Source organism: Solanum tuberosum, unplaced genomic scaffold (assembly GCF_000226075.1).
Source record: "Solanum tuberosum cultivar DM 1-3 516 R44 unplaced genomic scaffold, SolTub_3.0 scf00144, whole genome shotgun sequence".
Lineage (NCBI taxonomy): Eukaryota > Viridiplantae > Streptophyta > Magnoliopsida > Solanales > Solanaceae > Solanum > Solanum tuberosum.
In genome coordinates, this window is record NW_006239074.1 from 960,341 (window position 1) to 983,896 (window position 23,556).

Consider the following 23,556-nt stretch of genomic DNA (forward strand, 5'->3'; position numbering starts at 1 on the left):
AATTAATGTTAAAAATAAATATGATGAAAAAAATATTTATTCTCACAATTTGTTAAAACTGAATAAACAGAAGTAAAAGTGCGAATACTTTATTTTTCTAAAGTGGGAGTAATGAATTGTTATACATTAATTCAAATTTTTCTTTGAAAAAGGTCATATTAATTTAACGATATTTTAGTTATTATTTACATAACATCTCTATTTTTTTTTCTAATCATAGTTATGGAGAAATTGTATGAGAAGTACTATTCTTGAATCATATTGTTAACGGCATCTTTATTAGAAAAATACAAAATATGTAGAGTATTATAAAAAATAAGTGTTTAAAAAGAAAAGAAAAATCCTTATTAGAAAAAGAAAAACATTCTAAAAATATAGTTAAGTAACAATAAAGACATTTTTGAATTATATTATTAACACATGGATAGTTTTGGATCAATCTTTTAGGTTTTGCTTTGCCATAGATTATGAAGTTGTTGAAACTTAAAAATTCGAATTTTATTTGAACATACATTTTACTTAAAAAAATTTAAAAGTTTACTGAGTTAAAGTCCCAAAAATTGGTCAATTTGAAAAAAAAAAAAACCAAAATTTTATAATCAAATAGATATTTTAAAAATATTTTATTCTTATTACAAGTAGAAATTACTACTTAATTCTCTATTTACCAATATGAGTTGTGGTACATTGCTAAATTGATACTACATTTACCCCAATATATGTGACGCTTTTAGTTTTTCGAAAGTCAAATAATTTAAGTTTGATAAGAAATTTGCACATGAAATCTTCAAAGTTTTTGAAAAGAAATTTATATATTTGTAAACTACGTACAAATGATTATGTGTCATAATAATTGACAATTCAAAATAGGGAAAATAGTAAAAAAAAATGTCCTTAAACTATGTGAAAGGAACAAAAAATGCCCTAAGTTTATAGTTTGGCTAAAAAATGTCCTTACCGTCAATACTTTGGTTCAAAAATGCCCTTAAACTATGTGAAATGAACAAAAATATCCTCCGTTTGTAGTTTGGTCCAAAAATGTCCTTGCCGTCAATACTTTGGTCCAAAAATGCCCTTATTGTTATTTTATGGGTCACAAAAAATGCTCATTTTCCAAATAAATATATCATTATTTTCTTTTTAACACATTCTTTTTCTAATAATGTTTTTTTAAATTAGCAAATGTTTATCTTACTTCAACTCAGGAAAAACATATTTCTTATTTTATTATCATTATTTTTTATCGTTATATAAATATCAATTAATGATGGATTTACGATGATCTTATATATATATGACATATATTATTTGTCGAAAGGGTACATGAAGTTATTCTATTTTAATTGATAAAATGAGATTAAGAAGAACAAAAATATTTTTCTACATTTTTATTTGTTAAAGTGATTTTAGAAGAAAAAACAAGAATAGTGTTCTTTAATAATATTTTAATTAGGAAGAAGATGTGCTTAAAAAGAAAAAATATATATATTTATTCGTAAAAAGACATTTTTGACCCATTTTGTAACTATAGAGGCATTTCTGGACCAAAGTATTGACTGCAAGGGCATCTTTGAACCAAAGTATTGATGGTAAGGGCATTTTTGAACCAAATTATAAACGAAAGACATTTTTGTTCCTTTCACATAGTTTAAGGGTATTTTGACCCCTTTCCCTACAAAATATTTAAAAGACATGAAAAATTTAGGTGAAAGATAGATTTGTTTGAAATCTCAAAATTAGAAAAGTACTACATAAATTGGAACGAAGTGAGTACATCTTTAATTAAATATCTCAAATTTAAATCTTAAATAATGTGTGATTCAGATTTAATCGAATTTAGATTCTCTATCTAGTATTCCGGTTTAGCATCCAAATATAAGCAGAAATTAAAGATATGTAACACTCCACGTATACCTGCGTAATTTTTTGGCATGTGATGTTATCACTTTCCATATCTTTTGGAAACTCCAATATTGCTGCTGTAGTAAATAAATAAACAAACAATTATTATTAGCTCATTGTTTCTCCTTATTTCATTGTTTCAACTGTCCCCTAAATTATTTCTATAGATAGTATATAGTAATAAATCATAATGGGCAGCCAATGCTATTCCGCTTGTACTATCCAATCATTGAACCCCACGTGTCCTTCATCTTCCTCCTCCTCTGTTATCTTCGCTCTTCATAAACCCCAGATTCACAGTAATATTATTCAAAATTATACTAGGAGAAGAATCATTACTTGTAGTAGTAATAGTAGAAGAAGAATGGCTAGTGTTACTGATATGAATGTTGTGTCTTCATCATCAGTAGAAGTTGGAATACAGAATCAACAGGAGTTGAAAAAAGGAATTGCAGATTTATATGATGAGTCTTCTGGGATTTGGGAAGATATTTGGGGTGACCATATGCATCATGGTTATTATGAACCTCAGTCATCTGTAGAACTTTCTGATCATCGTGCTGCTCAGATCCGTATGATTGAAAAGGCGCTAAGTTTTGCTGCTATTTCTGGTAAAAATGGGATTCTCCCATTCCCAGAGTATTAGTATTACTACTACCTCTTTTTTCATTTTTTTACTTACTGAGGGTCTATCGGAAATAGACTATTGTTGTTGGCGATAGTGACTAGTGAGAATTTTTAGGGTTTCAAAATATGAAAAAGTTGAAGTTGAAAGGGGTAACATCTTGTATATATACATAAAAATAATTTTAATCATATATAAATAGTGTAATTTTCTGCTTGAAAGGTTTTGGATACTAGCTCTGCCCCAGTACCAATACGGGTTGTGGTAGAGTGGTAAGTAAAGGTCTCGGGTTCGAGTCCTATGAAGTCACTTTGTTAGGAAGCACTTTACCTAATATGAGATTTTTCAACGTGAATTTGGATTAATCGAACACTCTGCCTCTAATCTGTATTGATAGAATCTGCCTCTAGGTTTAGAGCTCTTTTGTTATTATCCATAGAAGAAGCTAAGAAGTTGGACTTCTTTCCAAGGAAAAAGAAGGGTCTATTGACTTTGAGTTCAAGAAATGGGGAAACAAGATGTTGAAGACAAAAAGGCTGAACTCTGAAGAGTAAAGGGTGTAGATGATGTTTTTCAGATTATGTGAGAAAGACGAGAACTTTTTTGTTTTGTTTTGGTTCTGAATATATTGATAGCTAGTAACAGCTTATGGGTTTCCTATTTGACATCTGGTATCTGCATTGGAGTCCGAATAATCTGGATTTATGCACTACGGTAGCATTTTGGATCCGCCTACATGATCTTGGATTTAGGTGTAAGAAATTGTATTGTGGTCCTCAGCTCCTATTTGATTGAGTTTTAGTGGTAGCATGGGGGCAAGCTATAGTGTTGTTAATAGTAGCTTGACTTCATTTATATTTATGTCTCTATGGACCATTTGTTAGGTTTTAGATTGTGCAATATTAATTGTCACTTTCGTAAAGCTAAACTTTGCTTTTTTTGATATTTGTGCCCATCTTAGATGTTGGTCACTCAGAAATCAACTTCCCTACCTCCAAGAGATAGGGGTAAGGTCTGCATACAGTCTAACCTCCCCAGAACACAATTGTGAGATTACACTGGGTATGTTGTTGTGCTATCTTACATGTTGGAATTAACAATCCAACGTTTTCCATATGAGTTGTATACAATAGTTGTTTTGTATCCTCTTATTATTTCAACTATTTGTATTTATGTAGATATTTGCAGATGCATAAACTCGGGATTTTTTCATGGTTGGAAAATTAGTGAAAAGGAAGGTTATGGAGTCATTCTTGTGACTGGCTAAGATATAATTGTCCTGAACCTAGTTATACAAAGGCAATTTATACAGGGTAAATTAGTGCATGGATTGGGGAAATATAAATAACCTTCCACTGGCTGGCGATCATGCTTCTCATAGGATTTTTTGTTACTCATGTCAGGGCAAGGAAAACTTTTCTAATTATCCGACTTGGTAGTACTTGCATGTTGTAAGATTGATTTTCCTACATGAATGATGAGAAACTGTGTTATTGAAGCTTCCTTCTTTTGTAATTATGTATTCTGAAATCAATCATTTTTTTGTTCTTATAATGAGTACCTTAATTTACTAGCATATTGTATATGTGCAGAAGATCCAGCGAAAAAACCAACGTCCATAGTTGATGTTGGATGTGGCATAGGAGGCAGTTCTAGGTACCTTGCAAAGAAATATGGCGCTACAGCTAAAGGTATCACTTTGAGTCCTGTACAAGCAGAGAGGGCTCAAGCTCTTGCTGATGCTCAGGGATTAGGGGATAAGGTATATGCTTTTGAGCTAGAAATTGCTTTACAACGCTATGTGTGAGAAACTTAAATCACTTTAGCATGTCTCCTTGAATAAGTTAAACACTAATGGTATTTTATTGATTCATAGAACTGAGGATAGTTTATAGTATGTGTTTTAATGAGCGAGTTCTTAAAGCTACGTTCATTGTGCAAAACTTCTGCTCGTTGATGTTTAGTGAATCATTATTACATAGTTATCAGGAGATTCTGTACTGAACATAAATCCATGTGATAACTTTTACACGTATAATGGCTGTATATTGCAGCATCCACCAGGAAGTGTTTCTCTAAAATGACACAGTATGATCATTTTTTCAGTTAGTTGTGAAAACACTTAATTTTGCATTAGTTATTTGGATTCCCTTTACGCTATTTTAATTGGACTGATTTCTAAAGGGAGCTAATAAAGAGGAAAGTTAACTGGTTTTCTCCTCAATATCATTTGTATGTCAACGTAACCTTTCCCCTGTTGGCTCCCACTCCTACAACGTATTGTGATATCTTTATATGTTTTTACATAAAATTTGCCTCTCTGTTCATTAACCGGAATATAAATGAGCAGGTTTCATTTCAAGTAGCAGACGCCTTGAATCAGCCTTTTCCAGATGGGCAATTCGACTTGGTTTGGTCCATGGAGAGTGGAGAACACATGCCAAACAAAGAAAAGGTTCATTATATCTGATACATGTTTTTTACTTATCTCGTTGTATATTTGAACTTCAGAAAATGTACATGGGGGCGCACTTGTCACTAATTATTGTGCAGTGTTTTTCCTAACCTTGTTTCCCTAATTGTTAGTTTGTTGGCGAATTAGCTCGAGTGGCTGCACCAGGAGGCACAATCATCCTTGTCACATGGTGCCACAGGGACCTTTCCCCTTCAGAGGAATCTCTGACTCCAGAGGAAAAAGAGCTGCTAAATAAGATATGTAAAGCCTTCTATCTTCCGGCATGGTGTTCCACTGCTGATTATGTGAGGTTACTTCAATCCAACTCTCTTCAGGTAAATTAATTCTACTAACTGCTATTAGTTATGTCGTGAACCAGTCTCAGACATACTCTTTTCGTTCCCCGCTAATCTTGTGGCTACTGGCAGGATATCAAGGCAGAAGATTGGTCTGAGAATGTTGCTCCATTTTGGCCAGCAGTCATAAAATCAGCACTGACATGGAAGGGCTTCACATCAGTACTACGCAGTGGTAAGTTGTGTCTTGCCAAAATGTGTACTACTACTAAAAATTTAAGGCACCCATTTTTCGTATTTGATTTATTGGAGTTACCTTATCAGGATGGAAGACAATCAAAGCTGCACTGGCAATGCCACTAATGATTGAAGGATACAAGAAAGGTCTCATCAAATTTGCCATCATCACATGTCGAAAACCTGAATAGTAAGTGAGGGTCTTGTTCAAATGAGAATTTCCTTGAGGTATCTAAAAGTAGAAAGCCTTTCTCAAACAGTTAGAACACTTTATTGTTCGCGGAGGATTCTTAACTAATGATGCTTTATCAATATTGTTTATTTATCTTTACAATTGAGCTTTTAAACCCCTTACAAACTTACTCAATTGGTTTATTACAATTTGTTTCCGTTTGAAGACCAACAACATCGTTGGTCTTGGCTGGTACTTGCAGCCATGTCTCCTTTTCTTCCTCTTTTTCGTTTTGGTTACCATTGACACCTCTCCTGAGTCTTGACAGCCATTCCTGTATCAGTTGGTGACGTCTAATTTCTACGAAAGGATTGATTTTTGATTGCATATATCAATCTTTAACTGACACCAACAAATTTGAGATTGAGACGTAGTTGATTGATATAAAATAAATATTTTTGGAATTGTTTCTAGCAAATAGACTATAGAGTCTGTTTACAAAGTCACAGTTTTAGCAAGGAAGTGATACTTCTCTATTCTTTCTTAAATTTAATCTCTTTTGTTCCTTTTGAATAACATAGTTGCAACTTTCTGATTACTTATTTTCTTATTGCAGGTTCTTCGCTTTGCTACTGGTTAATAAACATCTATGGATCTTGGAAGAAAAATAAACTATCTATAATGTACAGAAAATGCAACATTGAATGAACTCTGGATTGCAAGCTGAAGAAATTGCCACATTTGCTACAATAGCTTTAATAATCCATTTAACATGTTGTATTGTGAAATTGCCACATTGTACTGTACCAATCATCAAAAGAGTATCAAGGTATCTAGTTCTAAGAAGAATTGCTCAGCTTATCTGCTAATTATGTTAATGAGTTTGTAAGTACTTTGAGTATGATACAAATAGGGATGACAATGGGGCGGTGCGGTATGGGGTGGGTGGGTTGAGCTTAACCCGCAAAATTTTTAATCTGCCCCACCCCGCATAACAATTTTTTTCATTTTCAACTCGTCCCACTCCGCCCTGCATAAACCTGCCCTGCATGAACCCGCCCCACATAACTTTTTTAATATTTTCTTTTTCTAGTTAAGTTTGATACTAAAAATAAAATTCATAAATATAAATTATTTTTTTCATTAAGTTACATTAATTTAAGGGAAAAGGATTTGATATACCTCTCAACTTTGTCATTTGGAGCTGATATGTCCCTTGTTATCAAAGTGGCTCATATATACCTTTACCGTTATACAAACGGTTCACATATACCCCTGCCGTTACAAAATGAGCTCACATATATCCTTCATTTAACGGAAGTGAAAAAATTAGTTTTAAGTTTATATTTTTGACTTTTAATTTTCTTAAATATTATTGAGGGGTATATATGATTCTTCTAGCAAAGTTCAAGGTATATTTTAATCTTTTTCATACATAAATTATTTCTTGACTTCTTTGATTATAATTATTTGAGTTTTTTATCCTTATTTTATTTTTTTCTTTCATTCCTTGGTGTAAAGAAAAAAAATTAAAACTATTTTTTGTGGCTATATTATAATTTAAAACTATTTTTTTTGTCTATATTGTAATTTAATTTTTGTATTTGAAGAAAAAAAATTGGTCATCTATAATAAGTTTTACAAGTGAAACATAAATAAATTTGACCATCAAAATAATAAATTTAAATTAGTCATTGAAAACAAAAAAGTTAAAAAAAATATGTTTGAGGAGGATTAAATATACTCATATGGGATTATATATTATTTTTTAAAAATAATAAAAAATTAAACTATTTTTTTTTCATTTCCATTAGAGGAAAAGGGTATATGAGAGTCATTTGTATATAAGTAGGGTATATATGAGCAACTTTCATAACGAGGGTATATCAGCTCAAAATGACAAAGTTAAGGATATAGCAGACCCTTTTCCCTTAATTTAATAGGATAGCGACTTAAAAATTTATTTATTAGAGGTCAATTGCGAAACATGTAAGAAATTGTATTACTTTTTATTGAACCATTTTCATTTACTATTTTTAATATTTTAGTAGCTTTATAGAAATTATCTTAATAAATAATGTTCTATCACTCTTATAACATGTAAAAAGTTAAAATTAAATTTGAACCCACATAAAATTACGTATGCCCGCAACCTGCATTAATTTTAAAAAAAATTCACTTCAACCCGCCCCGCCCCACTTAGCCTTAAACCCACCATGCCCCGCATCCGCCCCACCCCATTGCCATCCCTAGATAAAGAACTGTGGAAAATTAAAAAATTGTTACAAAGCGCTTATATGTTCTTGAAATGGTGCACACTAGTCGGAGCAGATCAAAGAGTTCTAATCACGAATTTGACAAAATTCAATAGTTTTTGTCTAAACCTTATTTGTGTTAAGAAACAATTGTAATTAAGAAAAAAAAGAAAGTCTTCTTTGTAAAGTTTTGGTTTCTACGTATTAAAGCAAAAAGACATCATAATGCATTAACGCTTAATGTAGTACAATTCATATTTTGTGCAATCGGATGAATGCATCTAGTGAAACTAGTAGTAAATATACTAGTAAGGTTATCAAATTTCATAATAGAATTATAGAGTACTAATTGTTATTTATTTGAATTACACGATTTTCTTGTTTTTTTGTGAGTAGGAATCACCACGTATACTCACACAATTTTTTTCACGCTCATTATCGCATTTGCATGCCTTCTTTTAGAAATTTCCCGATTTTTCGTGTGATATAGCCCATGGATATGGCATCGAGCACCTAATTTTTTTTTCTCAAAAAACTTTATGAGGACCTCCGTAATGAGTTGAGAAACCACCACATATACTCACACCATTTTTTTCACGCCCTTTTTCGCATTTACAGGTCCTTTTTTAGAACTTACCCAAATTCCCCATTTTTTCGTATGTTATAATAGGCTGGATCTGGCACCCCGAAGCACCCAAAAAAAAATCATTATGAGGACCTCCGTAATGAGTTGGGGAACAACCACGTATACTCGCACCATTTTTTCAAGTCTATTTCCGCATTTACAGGCCCTTTTTTTATAAACTACCCAAATTTCTCGATTTTTCGTGTGTTATAACCCATGGATCTGGCGCCCCAGAGCACCCAAAAAATTTTCTCAAAAAACTTTGTGAGGACCTCTGTAATGAGTTGGGGAACCACCACGTATACTCACATCATTTTTTCACGCCCATTTCCGCATTTACAGGCCTTTTTTAGAAATTATCCAAATTCTCCAATTTTTCGTGTGTTATAGCACATGGATCTGGTGCCCCAGAGCACCCAATTTTTATTTTAAAAAAAATTATGAGGACTTCCGTAATGAGTTGGGGAACCACCATGTATACTCACACCATTTTTTCATGCTCATTTCCGCATTTACAAGCCCTTTTTTAGAAATTACCCAATTTTTCCAATTTTTCATGTGTTATACCCATGGATCTAGCGCTCCCGAGCACAAGAAATTTTTTTCTTAAAAAACTTTATAATGACCTCCGTAATGAGTTGGGGAACCACCATGCATACTCACACCATTTTTTTCACGTCCATTTCCGCATTTATATGCCCTTTTTTAGAAATTACCCAATTTTCCTGATTTTTCGTGTGTTATCGCCATGGATATGGCGCCCCGGAGCACTTTTTTTCTAAAAAAACTTTATGAGGACCTCCGTAATGAGTTGGGGAACCACCACGTATACTCACAGCATTTTTTTCACACCCATTTTCGCATTTGCATGCCCTTTTAGAAATTATCCAATTTCCCCGATTTTTCGTGTGTTATATAGCCCATGGATCTGGTGCCCCGGAGCACCCAAAAAAAATTTCTCAAAAAACTTTATGAAGACCTCTGTAATGAGTTGGGGAACCACCACGTATATTCACACCATTTTTTTCACGCCCATTTCCTCATTTACAAGCCCTTTTTTCGAAATTATCCTATTTTCCCGATTTTTCGTGTGTTATAGCCCATGCATCTGGCGCCTCGGAGCACCAATTTTTTTTTTTCTCAAAATACTTTATGAGGACCTCTGTAATGAGTTGGGGAACCACCATGTATACTCACACCATTTTTTCACGCCCATTTCCGTATTTATAGGTCCTTTTTAGAAATTACCCAATTTCCTCGATTTTTCGTGTGTTATACCCATGGATCTAGCTCCCCGGAGCACAATAAATTTTTTTCTCAAAAAACTTTATGAGGACCTCCGTAATGAGTGGGGGAACCACCACATATACTCACACCATTTTTTTCACGCTCATTTCCGCATTTACATGCCCTTTTTTAGAAATTACCCAATTTTCCCGATTTTTTGTGTGTTATAGCCCATGGATCTGGCGCCTCGGAGCACCCAAAAAAATTTTCTAAAAAAACTTTATGAGGACCTCCGTAATGAGTTGGGGAACCACCACGTATACTCACACCATTTTTTTCACGCCCATTCCCGCATTTACAAGCCCTTTTTAGAAATTACCCGATTTTCTCGATTTTTCGTGTGTTATAGCCTATGGATCTAGCGCCCCAAAGCACCCAAAAAATCATTAATGCCCATTTCAAAATTCAAAAATAATTAAACTTTTATAAGTTAAGGTAGACAAATTCTTAAAGTATAATTAAGAGGTTAAATTAAAGAAGAAATAACATTATGCTATTGACAGTCTGTTGAAAATAAAATTACCACAAAATGCTAATTAAGTGATTCCTCATACTGAAATGACTGTCTTTATCTTTTTTAGAATAATTATTTGATGAAATGTTTAAAATGGCAAAGTTCTAATGTATTGGTAGATTTTTAAAAGCTAAGAGCCAATATATTTGACTATTGATATTTTTCATTTATTAAGGAAAATTGTTTGATCATAGAGTTATCATTCTTCAGAATTTAACTATTCAAAAAACTCCGAAAAAAGTTATTTTCATTCAAAATCACTCTCAAAAATTCAAAATAAAAAATCAATTTGTATTAATGTTCATACACAACTTCAATTTTTTAAATACTATTTTCAACTTTTCCCCAAAATTTGTAATTTTTTGTTTCCAAACTCAAGTTCCTTTTTTGGTAATCAATTCTATGAAGTACTACATCACATCTCAGAAAAGGAAAAAAATATTTTCAAAAATAAACTATTATTTTATAATCCTATTCAAAAATAATTATAATGTATCAGATTATAGTTATGATTATTATCTTTTATTATTTCACGTTTGTCATTCAGTATTTATATTGAGGTACTATTAAATTTAAAATCATATTAAAAGTTTAATAATAGCACTAAAATAGTCCTTATGAGACGTGATTTCATACTTAGAATTTAAACTCGACAGGGATAAATGAAACAAGTATAAAGTAGTCACGAGGTGGTGGCCCTCACGTGCCAATGCTTAAAGACAAGAAAGTAGGAAAGTAAGAACTGTCCTAACTCCTTATAGAATCTACTCGAAAGGGTTCCTTTTCTTTTTTTTCATTAAAAAGCATATAAAAGAGATCTCCAATTAACTTTTAAAAATATAATATTTTCATGTTTTGCTCAATAAATGTTCTGCAACTTTTAATATAAAAATAAATAAATACACAACAACTTTGCATCTTGTCCCTTCTTTTTGGTGTTTGTTTGTTATGTGAAGGGAAGATCACAAGCACTTTCCCAACTCCAATAACATATTTAAAAATTAAAAAATTATGGTCTTCAATAAAAGCATAGATTTTGCTTTTGTGTGTTTGTTTTTTTGTTTGTGGATAAGAAGAAATAGTTATAACAAAAAAACACTTGGCCTACACTTTCAATTAATTAAAAATAAATCAATCAAGATGACATGTTGCTTTATTTTTTTTTTCTATTTTGGAATGATTAGTGATTGAAATTAGTGTATGGGTTAGATTCGATCAAGTTTCGGTTGTTTTTTCAGCTAGATTGAAGAAATGAAATTAATTGAAGCAAGAAATATCATTTTGTTAACAAAAAGTTATATTTAAATATTAAAATGCAGAATAAGAATGAAAAGTAAGAAAAAGATATATATCTTTAAGGGAATTAAATTGAAAAGTAAGAAAAAACAATTGAACAAAGGGAATATATACTTCTCATTGAATTGTGTAGCTCTTTTATACATGAAACAATATTATATAAATCATTTCAAGTACAAGGTGCATCCTCTTAAAAAAAAAGTTAGAGAAATATGGAAAGTACATCTATATACAACGTATGGCTACGAGGACAATTATTATTTTATTTTCAATTAATGAAATAAAATGCAAATAAAGTAATGTTAGTTACACGAGGTTAAAGAATCATGTCACATTCAAATGCAATTGTACAACTTTCATTATTTTGTTTTCTAATATAAGTTCAGATGCCAATGTTTATTTAATCAATTTATTATTATAGGTGTGCCGTAAGGGGCGTACTATTCAATTACAACGTCAAAAATATCTTGAAAATTAATTATCGTAAATAGTTTAACACTTTTTGTAAATGTTTCTAAAGTTTATAACGATATTAGATCTACAGACAATTAACTAATGTTACGTTGATAAAGACTTTAACATACTTTGTTAATATGTATATTTATAGTCGCGAAAAATTATTCATCTTATAATGAATTTAGAAAACTTCCTCAATGTTATCCTTTCTTGTTTGCTATAATTATTATTCTTGCCAATGTTATCTCAATTATTTCCTTTGATTATTTGAATTATGGTTGAAGTTACTTTGTGACATGTGAGATTCTGATTTTATTTTGTTGTCAACATTACATTAGCATGAGATGTGTCTGTGTATCATCTATAATGTGTCTATATGTTTTAATAATAAGTTATAATTAAGTAGGAGTACTAATATCTTTAAATTTATTGTTATTTTTAGTTCTCTTAATATAAGCATTAGTTAAAAGTTGATTTTAGATTGAAGTTCAATGGTTGAAACTTCACCAAGCCTAATATAAGAAATATTGAAGTATTTGCAATGGTTGTGGTGTTTCAACGAGTCTATAGGAAGTGATTATATTTTCCACATCGAATTTGGATGAAGATAAAAAGAAATTAAAATCTCAAGTGATTGATCCAACAAAAAAATTTAGAAATAAAAAAAGTATTATTAATGTATTTATGTTTGGAAAAAATCTTTTTGGTCAGAAAATTTGGCCATAATGATATTTTATCTATGTTATTTTACCTTTTTAAACATTTTTACCCTTTTAACTTTAATACATTTTAACTAAAAAATGGAAAAAAGATTAGTTCGTTTTAAAATAAAAAAAAATGTTGTAGTTTTTTTATTTAGCACTTCCCTTATGTTTGTTGCAATCTCGTAATATCATTGGTACAATAAAATTCTCTTTGTTACATAAAAAAAAATTCCCAAGATCTATGGGGCACAATTATTATTAAGTAAATTTTATGTTGGAAAAAGGTTCCAATATTTTCTTGAACTTTGTGAAGCAATCTAAATTTGTCAATTATATATATTCTCTCATTACAAGATTGGTCTAATTATATTTTTATTTATCAACGATGGAAGGTTACCACACACATGAGACATTTTTACAAGAAAAAATGATCAAATTATTCGCTTTTGAAATAGTTCAAATTTAACCCCAAATTTTATGAATTGTGAAGATCACATTTTTTCGCTCATTATTCATTATCAACCTAAATTAATCACCATATACCAATTGATTCGCTTCACTTTCAATGTACCAAGTGATGACCACCATTACTCTACCTTAGTGAGTTTCTTGAAAGAACTCGGAAAAGTTTCCTACAGATTATTTACGGGTGATAAATTTAGATCATTTCACCAAAATTAGGATATATTTAACCTTTTTCCTTATATATAGGATTGTTGCTACTTTATCCCAATTCAGAACGAAACGAGTTTAATGAGTAAATGATCTTTCAAATGAGTGATCTCAAGTTAAAAACCTCTTTGCATACTCTCTCAATAGTGCTCGTCGTCGTATAGAATTTGATTAATTATTTTAGATTTTTTTTTTCCTATGTATATATTTTAGTAATTGACTATACATTGTTACAGCAAAACCTAATACTACACGTGGCATCATATGAAAGGGTGACACATCAAGTTTCCATCACCTTCAGGTACACAAAATCTAAAGTGTAAAAACCCAACTTCTAGTTTGCTGGCTTGTCCAACAGATTATTTTATTTTTATTACTTCTCTCCGTTAAGAAAAAATGACTTTCTTTTTAATTAATTTTGAAAGTAATCACTTTTGTTGGTAACACATTAATTCAATTTTTTCACATGACATATTCAAGCATATCATGATATACTTGACAAAATTTTACTTTAAGATTATAAGATTCAAATTTTTTATTTATTTTTTAAATTTTGTGTCAAGTCAAATTAACGGAACAAGGACCCACGTTGGAGTAATTAAGTAAATGGGGCCCACACTCATCACGAAAATTCTTGCAAAGTCAAAGAAACAAATGATTATTCAGGCTGATTTGACATGACACGTGGGGGCCTACGTGTTCCTCACGTGGTGGACTGATGCGAGACTGCACGATCGAATCTGTGTGGTGCATGTGTAGCAGAAACCCACCCGTGAACCCACTTTGCCTGCTTCTTTGGTAACCGGGTCGGGTCAGTCGATCGGGTCTACATTTTTCTATTCTATTGGATAAGAAGGATAAGTCTAATCTAATTGGGTGTTCTGTCAATCAAACTTTGTGGATTTGGAAAAATGTCACTAATTATTCTATTCATGTCAAGTATATAAAATTATTAATTAGTATTTTTTAAATAATAAAATTATGTGTATTTAAAAGTTTGTATCACAAATATTTATGTATTTGTAATGAAGACATACATTTATTAATGTTACGCCTCTCTATAATGTGATATCTTATTTTTTGAGTCATGATTTGTTCATTTGATATAATTGTATAAGAATTTTAAAACAAATTGAAAGTTTTTAAAATTTATGACGTTTTCATGTTTATAAAGAAAAAACATACTACCATTTAAGAAATCTAAATAGCATATGTTTAAACAATACCTTAACTTTATATGAATTAGATTTCAATACGATTCACTACTAAAAAAACACGCCATTTTTCCTTTGAAATTTCTTCTATGCCTATTTTTAAAGATAACTTGATTGAATCAACGAGAAAATAATAGCAATGTTTTTGTGTGAAAAATTAAGAAGCTTTTCAGTATTTTTTAGTGAAAATTATTTTCCATCATTCATTTTTTTTAATGAACTAAGTTACTTAAAAATAAGTGAAAAAAACATGTTTATAATACAATTTTTTTCATTAATTCACGTTGAAAAGTAGTTGATCCATTCCATATACCAAGTTCAAATGGACTCTTAGGTGGACCATGCTTTAAAGGTCTTTGAAAAGTAAAATAGACATGATAAATATCGAAGAATGAATTTATATTTTCGATAATACTGACATTTGAATATTCGGTAAGATATATAATTGAACTAAAAATAATAATAGAACTATAGAAATTATTTTTTTCTTTTTCGACATTACCTAGCTAATCCAATGAGATAGTTTGGTTGCCTATTAACACAAAATATAAGATTTAAAAAAAATTATTTTAGTAATTTCTAAGTTCTAACGCATTGATTATAAGAAAGTCTGATGTAGTATTCTTTCTTTTCTAAAAATATACTTGTTACTTAGTGTTTTTCAAGAGTGAATTTAATTAACCATTTAAAATTAAAATTATTTATATAAATTCAATAATTTATAAAAAAATTATAAACTATTAAGAAATTACACAAATATAATAAAAAATTATATCTCAAAATGTTATTAAAACCAATATTGATGGGCTCTCAAAAAATAAGTTGCGACAAATAAAAATAAAGAAAGAAAATATAACATACTCAGTTAGGGATGACAACAAAGGGCATATCGTTCATTAACTTTTAACCAAAACACTATTTAATTTTAATTATGTCCCCTACTTTTACTTTTAACGTCAAAAACAAAATTATTGATTTTCCCTCGTTGTTTTCTTCAATATTTCCGCCGCAATGTATTTGATTTTATTACTAGTAAGTTTAACTAAATAACTTGGTTTGTCAGGAATACGTAGAATTTAGCTAATCAATTTTAAAAGAAATAACAAATAATAAGAGGTATATCGTATATTCATGTTTGATTTTTATATTGAGTATCGATTACATTTAAATTTGCTCATTGCATGACCTAATTTTGAGAGTAACGTTGTTAATAAGATTTTTTTTTTATTCTCAAAGACTCAAATTTAAAATCTCTAATTAAAGCGGAAGGATCCAACTTCTTACCACAATTCATAATAATTATACCATTTGTTCTAATTAAGTTTAATATGCTACGTAAATACATACATCATTAACTAATTTACATTTCATAGTAGACGATGCAAAGAAGTTGTAGAAGTAGCACTCTCTTCATTCATGCTTTGACTTCTTATATCTGTCAAGAAATTGTAAATAAAATGACAGATTTTTTATATCATTCCTAATTATTATTAGTCATTATTGAAAAATGAATTGAAAATAAAAATAAAAATTATAATAAAAGTAAAATGGATTTAAATCAATAAGTTATCTCTTAAATTTTCAAACTACACAAATAAAAATAAATATTTGCAATTAATATAGGTAAACAAAAAAAGATAAATGAAGATATTAACCAATTGTTTCTATCAATTATTTTCTTCTATTTTTGTACTACCAAGGGATGCCAAGTACATTTGGGGGTTCATATCCCAAACTAATTAATTAGTTCCTCTTGCCTAATCAATTTCTTGTGGTCTATTTACTTTTAAGTTGACATCTTGAAATATATTCCCATTGCCTAATTAATTTCTTGTGGTCCATTTAAGGTACTATATATAGGTTGGGGACATTTTTTTTTTTTATCAATACAGAAACTGGTCTTTTCCCCATAGTTGTTGAAAGATCAAATATTTCTATTTTTAGTGTAGATCCTAATTTTATTTTATTTTTGACATTATGTAAATAATTCAGCAAATAATTGAACCAAAAAAACCTTTTTTTAATTAGATAAGCACATCGTGAATCATGAACTTAATCAAACCAATAGTGTGTTGAATTTTCGTGTTTTTACTATTGCATTATTACCAATTTATTACTCCCTTTAATTCAATATTTATGTCTTGATTTTATTTTCTTTTAGGAAAAAAAAAATATATTCTAGAATTATTACTAGTAAGTATTTAATTACATTTCATATGATACGTTTAAGTTTACAAGATTTAGTGATATTTTGATACACTATGCATCTTCTTTAATTTTTTAGATCATAATGTTTTAAATTGTACTTACTTTTTAAAATTCAAGATTCAGACAATCTAAGACATATAAAATAAAAAAGAGAGTATATTGTTAACTTAGACTTTTGTTGTATTTTATTGAAAAAGTGAGGTTATTGATTAAAATTTTATTAAACAGTTAATCGTTAGAATTTGTTTTATTACAAACTCACGAGGTAAATTGCTTAAATTTTTAGATGATTCGCTCAAAAATTTTGATAAAATTTGTAATAAACTTCTGATGATTCACCACGAGATATAACAAACAACCTTCTGATTATCTTTAAGAAATTAAACTCCAACTTTTGAATTTTGATCTAATATAGCAATTTTAACATAACTTATTTAAATGGGGCCTAAAATTAAATAACAATACAAAAATGATTTTATTTGAACTAATCACTTGATCTCATATGCTCTATGTATAGATCTTATGCATTATTTTCTTAAAAATTATTTATTAAAAAGATCATATAATATTTATAATGAATTACACATTGACACAATAACTATTGTGACCATATCAGCTAGAAAACATTCACAAAATTGCTAAGCGTGTTTAAGTTTTTATAATTTAAAAACAACCACTTTATTAAAATTTTAATTTCTACAAATGAAATTCTAAAATATTACTCATATTACAATATGAAATTTTGTTTAAAATTATATGACAGTAATTATTTTTTAATTAATAAAATTAACCTACCCACCCAAATTACTGCTTTCAGCTCGAGTGATATGAATTGTCAACCCACATTGGTCAATCTGACACACTTCAATTAATCAGTCCTTCAAACTTAATTTTAAATCCCATTTAAATTTTAAGTCGCATTTGCTGACCCCCACTTCCTCATACCCACTCCCCTACTAAAAGAAAAGACCCTTTGCAAAAAGAATAATAATTACGCATTATATCTATTGAAATAAAATATTTATGCTATGTATAATAATAAATCTAAATTTTTTATCGAGGTAATTTAAAAAATAAAATTATAATATATGAGATTTGAACTTAAAATCTTAAGGTTAATGCTGAAACTGTTAAATTACTGAGTCGACTTTTACTCTTATGATCAAGAAATTCATGATCTATACATATATATAAAAATAAAAAATTGTGTAATTTTTTATCCGAGTGAATTTGGATGAACACTACTCCGCATGAGGTCTAAGATCCGCCCCATCCCCCTGGCCACATAGTTCATAATTTGGGTTTGTTATTTATTTAGCGCGTTATAATAAACATTTTTTTATATACAATAAGGTTGATACCTCATATATAATGCTTTAATCCAATATAATATTATAAATTAGGCTAGTAATATATTTTATATTAGACTATATATTTTACAAAAATAGAGAAGTATTGAAAATACTTTTAAACTTGACGCAAATTATCAATTACGTTTTTAAATTATTGACAACCTTAAAAATATATAAAATTTTTTTAACCCTCCCTATGAGCTCCCACCCCTTTTGCTCCCTTGGTGACTCGAACTCGCAACCTTCGGATTGAAAGTGAGAGATGCTTAACTTAAAAATATTAATTTACTTGATTAACTAAACTTAGATACACTGTCAATCTGCAACATGACATAACATATAGTCTTAAACTCTTGTAAGAGCATGCGTCCCTTAATAAAAAAACCAAGAAAAATATTGAAAACACTATTAAACTTGAGGAAAATTTAGGGGTGTATTTCACTCATGTTATAAGGTCAGAATTGTATTTTAATTCAATTAATCAAGTAAAAATATATTTTTAAGTCTGATAATAATTTAAACATAAAACTAATAATTTGCCCTCGTCTCGAGTGGAGGGTGATTTCAATACTTCTCTTTAAAAAAATCAGCTTTCTTTTCTTTTTGGATTGGCTCTTATGCTTCCAAATGAAAAGCAGAGTCTCAAGCACAACAACACATACTTGCTCTCCTCTCTCTCTGCCAAAATCCCTCAAAACTCTTCAGTTTTCCATAGCAGTACACAGTCACACACACAGTCCATACAGTCATTTCAAGAACACCCTGTTTTTTTAATGTGTGTAGTGAATACCAACAAAATATATGTAAAAATGATATCATCTTTTACATTTATTTAGCTAAACATACAGTCCAAACTCTTGGAAAACTCACCTCCCTCTTTTACCCACTTATTTTCCCTTTTTCCCCTTCAAAGAACCAAACAAAATTCACCATTTTTTCAACCTACCCCATAAAAATCTTTAATTTCAACTAAATTCAAGAACCCCTATTTACCCTTTTTCTGTTCATTTTGCTCACATGCATTCATGAGTTGGGTCTGTAGAGACCATTCAGCTCGTAATGGGTTGTTGTATATCTCAGTTGGCAGCAAAATTTGCTTTCTTTCCTCCATCACCAGCTACATACCAAGTCAAGAAAAAGGATGATGGAAGACTTGTTGCTGTTTCTACTACATCTTCTATGCCTATTTCTGGTGCTGCTGATGATCTTTCTCTTGATGTGCTCTTGGTTGACACCAAAAGGGGCAACAAGATTGTAGCTTTTTACTTGAAAAATCCATATGCTAAACTTACTGTGCTTTACTCACACGGCAATGCTGCTGATCTGGGACAGCTATATGACTTGTTTGTTCAGCTTAAAGCTAATCTCAGAGTCAACCTTATGGGGTCTGCTTTTCTTTCCTTCCTTTTTTTGTTATCTCAACCTTTTGCTATTTTTTAAAAAAATGATGTTAGATTTTGGGGTTTTTTAGAATCTTATGTAGGGCATGTGTGTTAGAAGAATCTTGTGTGGAGATACTTGTTTCTCTGTTAATGTTTTGAGATTGATTTCTATGGTGATTTGTAAAAATCTGAGCTTGAAATGGTAAATCTTGGTAAAAAAAAATTCAAGAATTTTTATTTTCTTTGTGTTTGGGGTTTGGGGGTGAGATAATGGGTCTTTATCTCCTCTCCCCTTTTTGCCATGTACCTAGGTTGCTATTTCTCTCTCATGGGTTGGTAAAGGTCACTTTTTAGCCCATTTTCTGTAGCTGGAAAAAATATTTAAGCTTTTTTCATATTTTCTGTAGAGATTTACTTAATTTTTGTTGTTCTTTCACCTCCATATTGCCAGTTACTAGCATGTTGATCTCATGGTTTTCAGTGAAAATATTCATGGTTTAATGAACCTTTGAACTTCTATTGTTTCTTGGAGGTTCTCTGATTTATTTTCTCCTCATCAGTGCCTTTTGATCTGTAAACTTTTGTTGTGTTTTGACAGTGAGTTTTCATCTTTCTTTCTTTTTACTGAGAATTGGAAAAAGTAAAAGCATTGCCTTGTGAATTTTCATTGTTGTTACAAATCACTAGTCTTTTTCCAACAGTTACAAGTTTTTTATTTTCTTTGTCCTTATATGTAGTGTGATAGATTTCACTAGCTATTCATCTACAGAATGAAATGTAAAAGTGAAATGGGGTTTCACTTGTGGGGTTGGATAGAGACATGGGTCCCTACTTTGTAGAGGGAATAATAAAGCATTGCCCTTAATTCTGAGACTTGCCTTTGATCTTGCTCTATCATGTGTTTTCTTCCAATATACATACAGTGTCCATAGGACAAGTCCTCTTCAGTGAGTTTGACAGACGTGTTGAGCTGCTGCATATTAGGGACTCAATGAGAGTGCAGTAATTTTGTTTTTGTGAGTTTGACTTAATTGTGACCAGTCAGTAATCTGATGAAGCCTTAATTTGTATTTGTTGGAGTTCCGCATTGGTTGGGGAATGGGCTAGTTGTGTCCTTATATGAACTTGGGCAATACTTCCCTAATGAGCTAGCGTCTGGGGTTGAGTTAGGCTCAAGTTCCATTTCTTGACATGATATCAGACACGTGTGTTCCCGACTAACCAAAGAGGAATCATTTCACATCCTTGATTTAATGTCATTTTCTTGAACATTTTTGTTTATGAAATTGCCAATTTGTTCAATACCCAACTCATGTTTTACGGTACATTCTCATGTTGCAACCCAATATATAAGCTATTATTCTTTGACCAGTTTCGGAATAAGTTGTACTGTTTGCTACTCTAAAAAGTTATCCCTCTTAATTTTAACTCTTTCTTAATCCATCTCAATTACTATGCAGATATGACTATTCTGGCTATGGAGCATCTACAGGAAAGGTATGTCCTTTAATTGTTAAGCAAGAATTTAAGGACGTGGGAGCGAGTTTTGAATTTTGCTGGCAAGTTACATCTCCTTATTTTTTTTTCTTTTTCCATAATCTAGCCAAGCGAATTTGATACATACGCGGACATAGAAGCGGTCTATGACTGCCTTCAAACAGAGTATGGAATTAGCCAGGAAGATTTGATTCTCTATGGACAATCTGTTGGAAGTGGCCCAACATTACATTTGGCAGCTAAATTACCACGTTTGAGAGGTGTGGTTCTGCACAGTGGCATTCTTTCTGGCCTTCGTGTGCTTTGCCATGCAAACTTCACTTTTTGCTTTGACATTTATAAGGTAACTAACAGTCTTCAAGGAAATGACAACTTTTTGTTGTCTTTTACCTTCTTTGTCAAGTATTATTCAGTTAACTGAGTTGTCGTATTTGAATGATAAATAAATCCTGGAGCATTATTGAGGAACGTAACAGAGATAGCTCTGGCAATGTTCTCTATCTTTAGTTCAGCGTGAAAGAATAAATTATGGTCGTTTCCTTTGCTTCAAGATACCCAAATTACTTTCACTGACTCTTGTGCTTCAGTGCTGGTACTGCATGGGTACAAGTTATGTTGCTTGGACTTTCCCAAAATGATGTCGCATCTGTGTCATATCCTCCAAAAATACACTACTTTTTGAGAATCCGACACTCATCCATCAACAGTTTTAAAGGGTCCGAACAACGTACAAGTACCTCATCTTATTTGATAAAGCACCCAAATAATTTAAAGATGTAGACCTATGAAGAGGGGAAAGTTATTTGCTTTCCCGGGAATGTTAGAGAATAGTTGCAGGCTTGCAGTCAACTGTTTTGGGCTGATTTTGCTGCACTTCATGTGAATCTTATAATGATATTGAAATTTATACCACTTAATTTGCGAACGGCCTGAGTAGTCTATTAGGGGATCAATTTGAATACCTTGTATAGATTGATTTATGTAATTTCTTGTGACCATCTTAAGCATCTAATAGCTATGTTCATGTGCAGAATTTAAACAAGATTCAGAAGGTGAAAAGCCCTGTGCTTGTTATACATGTAAGTTATTCTTTGCATCTACATTTAGATTCAAATTTCTTATGCAGTGTTTACTTGATAAGGAAATTGAACTTTCATTGGAAAATGATTGAAGTTTGAACAACATTAAATCATCTAATATAGAGTAGACAACTTAATAAATGAACTTCTATTATTTTTATTCAACTTAAGAACCCTATCTGCCATGTAGACAACCCGACATATAGGAATCACTTCCTTTTCCTTTTAAGCATGATATCCATATGTGACGTCTTGTGGAATGTCCCTTTGGCATGAAACCTTTTGGATCCCTTGTTGCCTCTATATGGTAAGAGTCTATTTGTTGTATAATCAGGGGGAGAGCTGGAGCTTCACCTACGGGTTCGGCGTCACCCAGTAACTTTGACTCAAACCCTGTATTTATGTTCAAAATCCACTTAGTATGTATGTATTTATAAATTTTCAATAACCTCGTAAACTGCGTTTTCCAGAATCCGGAACCCATAAACTCAAAATCCTAGCTCCACCTCTATGTATAATGTGAAACAGTGTCTAAAATAAATTATAAAGGTTTGAGTTTGGAAAGGAGATTTTGTTTTGTTATGGAAATTTATGTTTTTCATTTAAATATTGAACTGCTAACGACCTTGCTATTCTTTTGGTTGGTGGGGATGGGAGAGTGAGGGGACCTAAGAATGATATTAAACAACATTGTCTGATCTTATACTTTATCTCATAAGTTGTGGAGTCAGTATGGCATGTCACTAACCAAACCTTGTTTGGCAGTCATATATTTACTTCACTCAACTAGGAAATAAAATGCATATTATATATATTTTGAATGCATATTATTTTATGGTAATAGTGAAAGATTAACTGATTGAGTTTGACAGCTAAATTCAATGTTTTATTATCAAACTGATGTGAATCCTTTTGCATGAAGCACTGTAAGTATTTTTGTCCCGAGTTTACTCAGTTCTGGTCTCTTCATGATTCTATGAAAAAACAACTACTAGAATTTCATGCTGAACCTTGGATCTTAAGACAACCTAGTTCCTCTTCTCATGGCTCTTTTCTTATTTATAGTCCCCGTCTAACTTTTGATAATGACATGGGTTGTGTCCGGTTTTCCAATTTTCCCATGTTCCGTTGGTCAATTTTTTTGGAGAACATTTCTCTAGGGAAAACACGTTCCTTAAAATGAGGAAAATGACTTACTTAGCGGAAGTAAAGAAAAACAAGTCCCACAAGTGGCATTCCACATTGATTGTGTCCTCCCCACCCTCCAACTTACTTCATCTTCATCCCACCCCTATAGTCCCTATCCCCACCCACCCCACACCCTTACC

At 30.9% G+C, this 23,556-nt stretch overlaps 2 protein-coding genes across 4 annotated transcripts in view; both read left to right on the top strand.

Moving 5' to 3' along the window:
• The first annotated feature begins 1,929 nt into the window (after positions 1 to 1,929).
• GAMMA-TMT (gamma-tocopherol methyltransferase) lies at positions 1,930 to 6,548 on the top strand. 3 transcript variants are annotated; one of them, XM_015311087.1, is made up of 7 exons: positions 1,931 to 2,513; positions 4,120 to 4,289; positions 4,878 to 4,982; positions 5,114 to 5,317; positions 5,411 to 5,513; positions 5,603 to 5,705; positions 6,304 to 6,548. In XM_015311087.1, coding segments are annotated over exons 1-7 (1,107 nt in total). In that variant the 5' UTR covers positions 1,931 to 2,092; the 3' UTR covers positions 6,305 to 6,548.
• A 12,325-nt stretch (positions 6,549 to 18,873) lies between these two features.
• The window catches only part of LOC102588263 (alpha/beta hydrolase domain-containing protein 17B), an 8,802-nt gene continuing 4,119 nt past the window's right edge, over positions 18,874 to 23,556 (top strand). The window contains exons 1-4 of the mRNA XM_006352852.2: positions 18,874 to 19,655; positions 21,113 to 21,149; positions 21,256 to 21,492; positions 22,181 to 22,228. Of these exons, the coding sequence (XP_006352914.1) occupies positions 19,330 to 19,655; positions 21,113 to 21,149; positions 21,256 to 21,492; positions 22,181 to 22,228 (648 nt within the window). The 5' untranslated portion in view covers positions 18,874 to 19,329. The remainder of the gene's footprint in view (positions 19,656 to 21,112; positions 21,150 to 21,255; positions 21,493 to 22,180; positions 22,229 to 23,556) is intronic.

Bases quoted from the DNA above. Each gene is read 5' to 3' on its own strand.
- GAMMA-TMT (XM_015311087.1), top strand. From the start codon at position 2,093: ATGGGCAGCCAATGCTATTCCGCTTGTACTATCCAATCATTGAACCCC. The intron at 4,290-4,877 runs GTATATGCTTTT...ATAAATGAGCAG, and splicing joins CTCAGGGATTAGGGGATAAG to GTTTCATTTCAAGTAGCAGA. The intron at 5,318-5,410 runs GTAAATTAATTC...GGCTACTGGCAG, and splicing joins TTCAATCCAACTCTCTTCAG to GATATCAAGGCAGAAGATTG.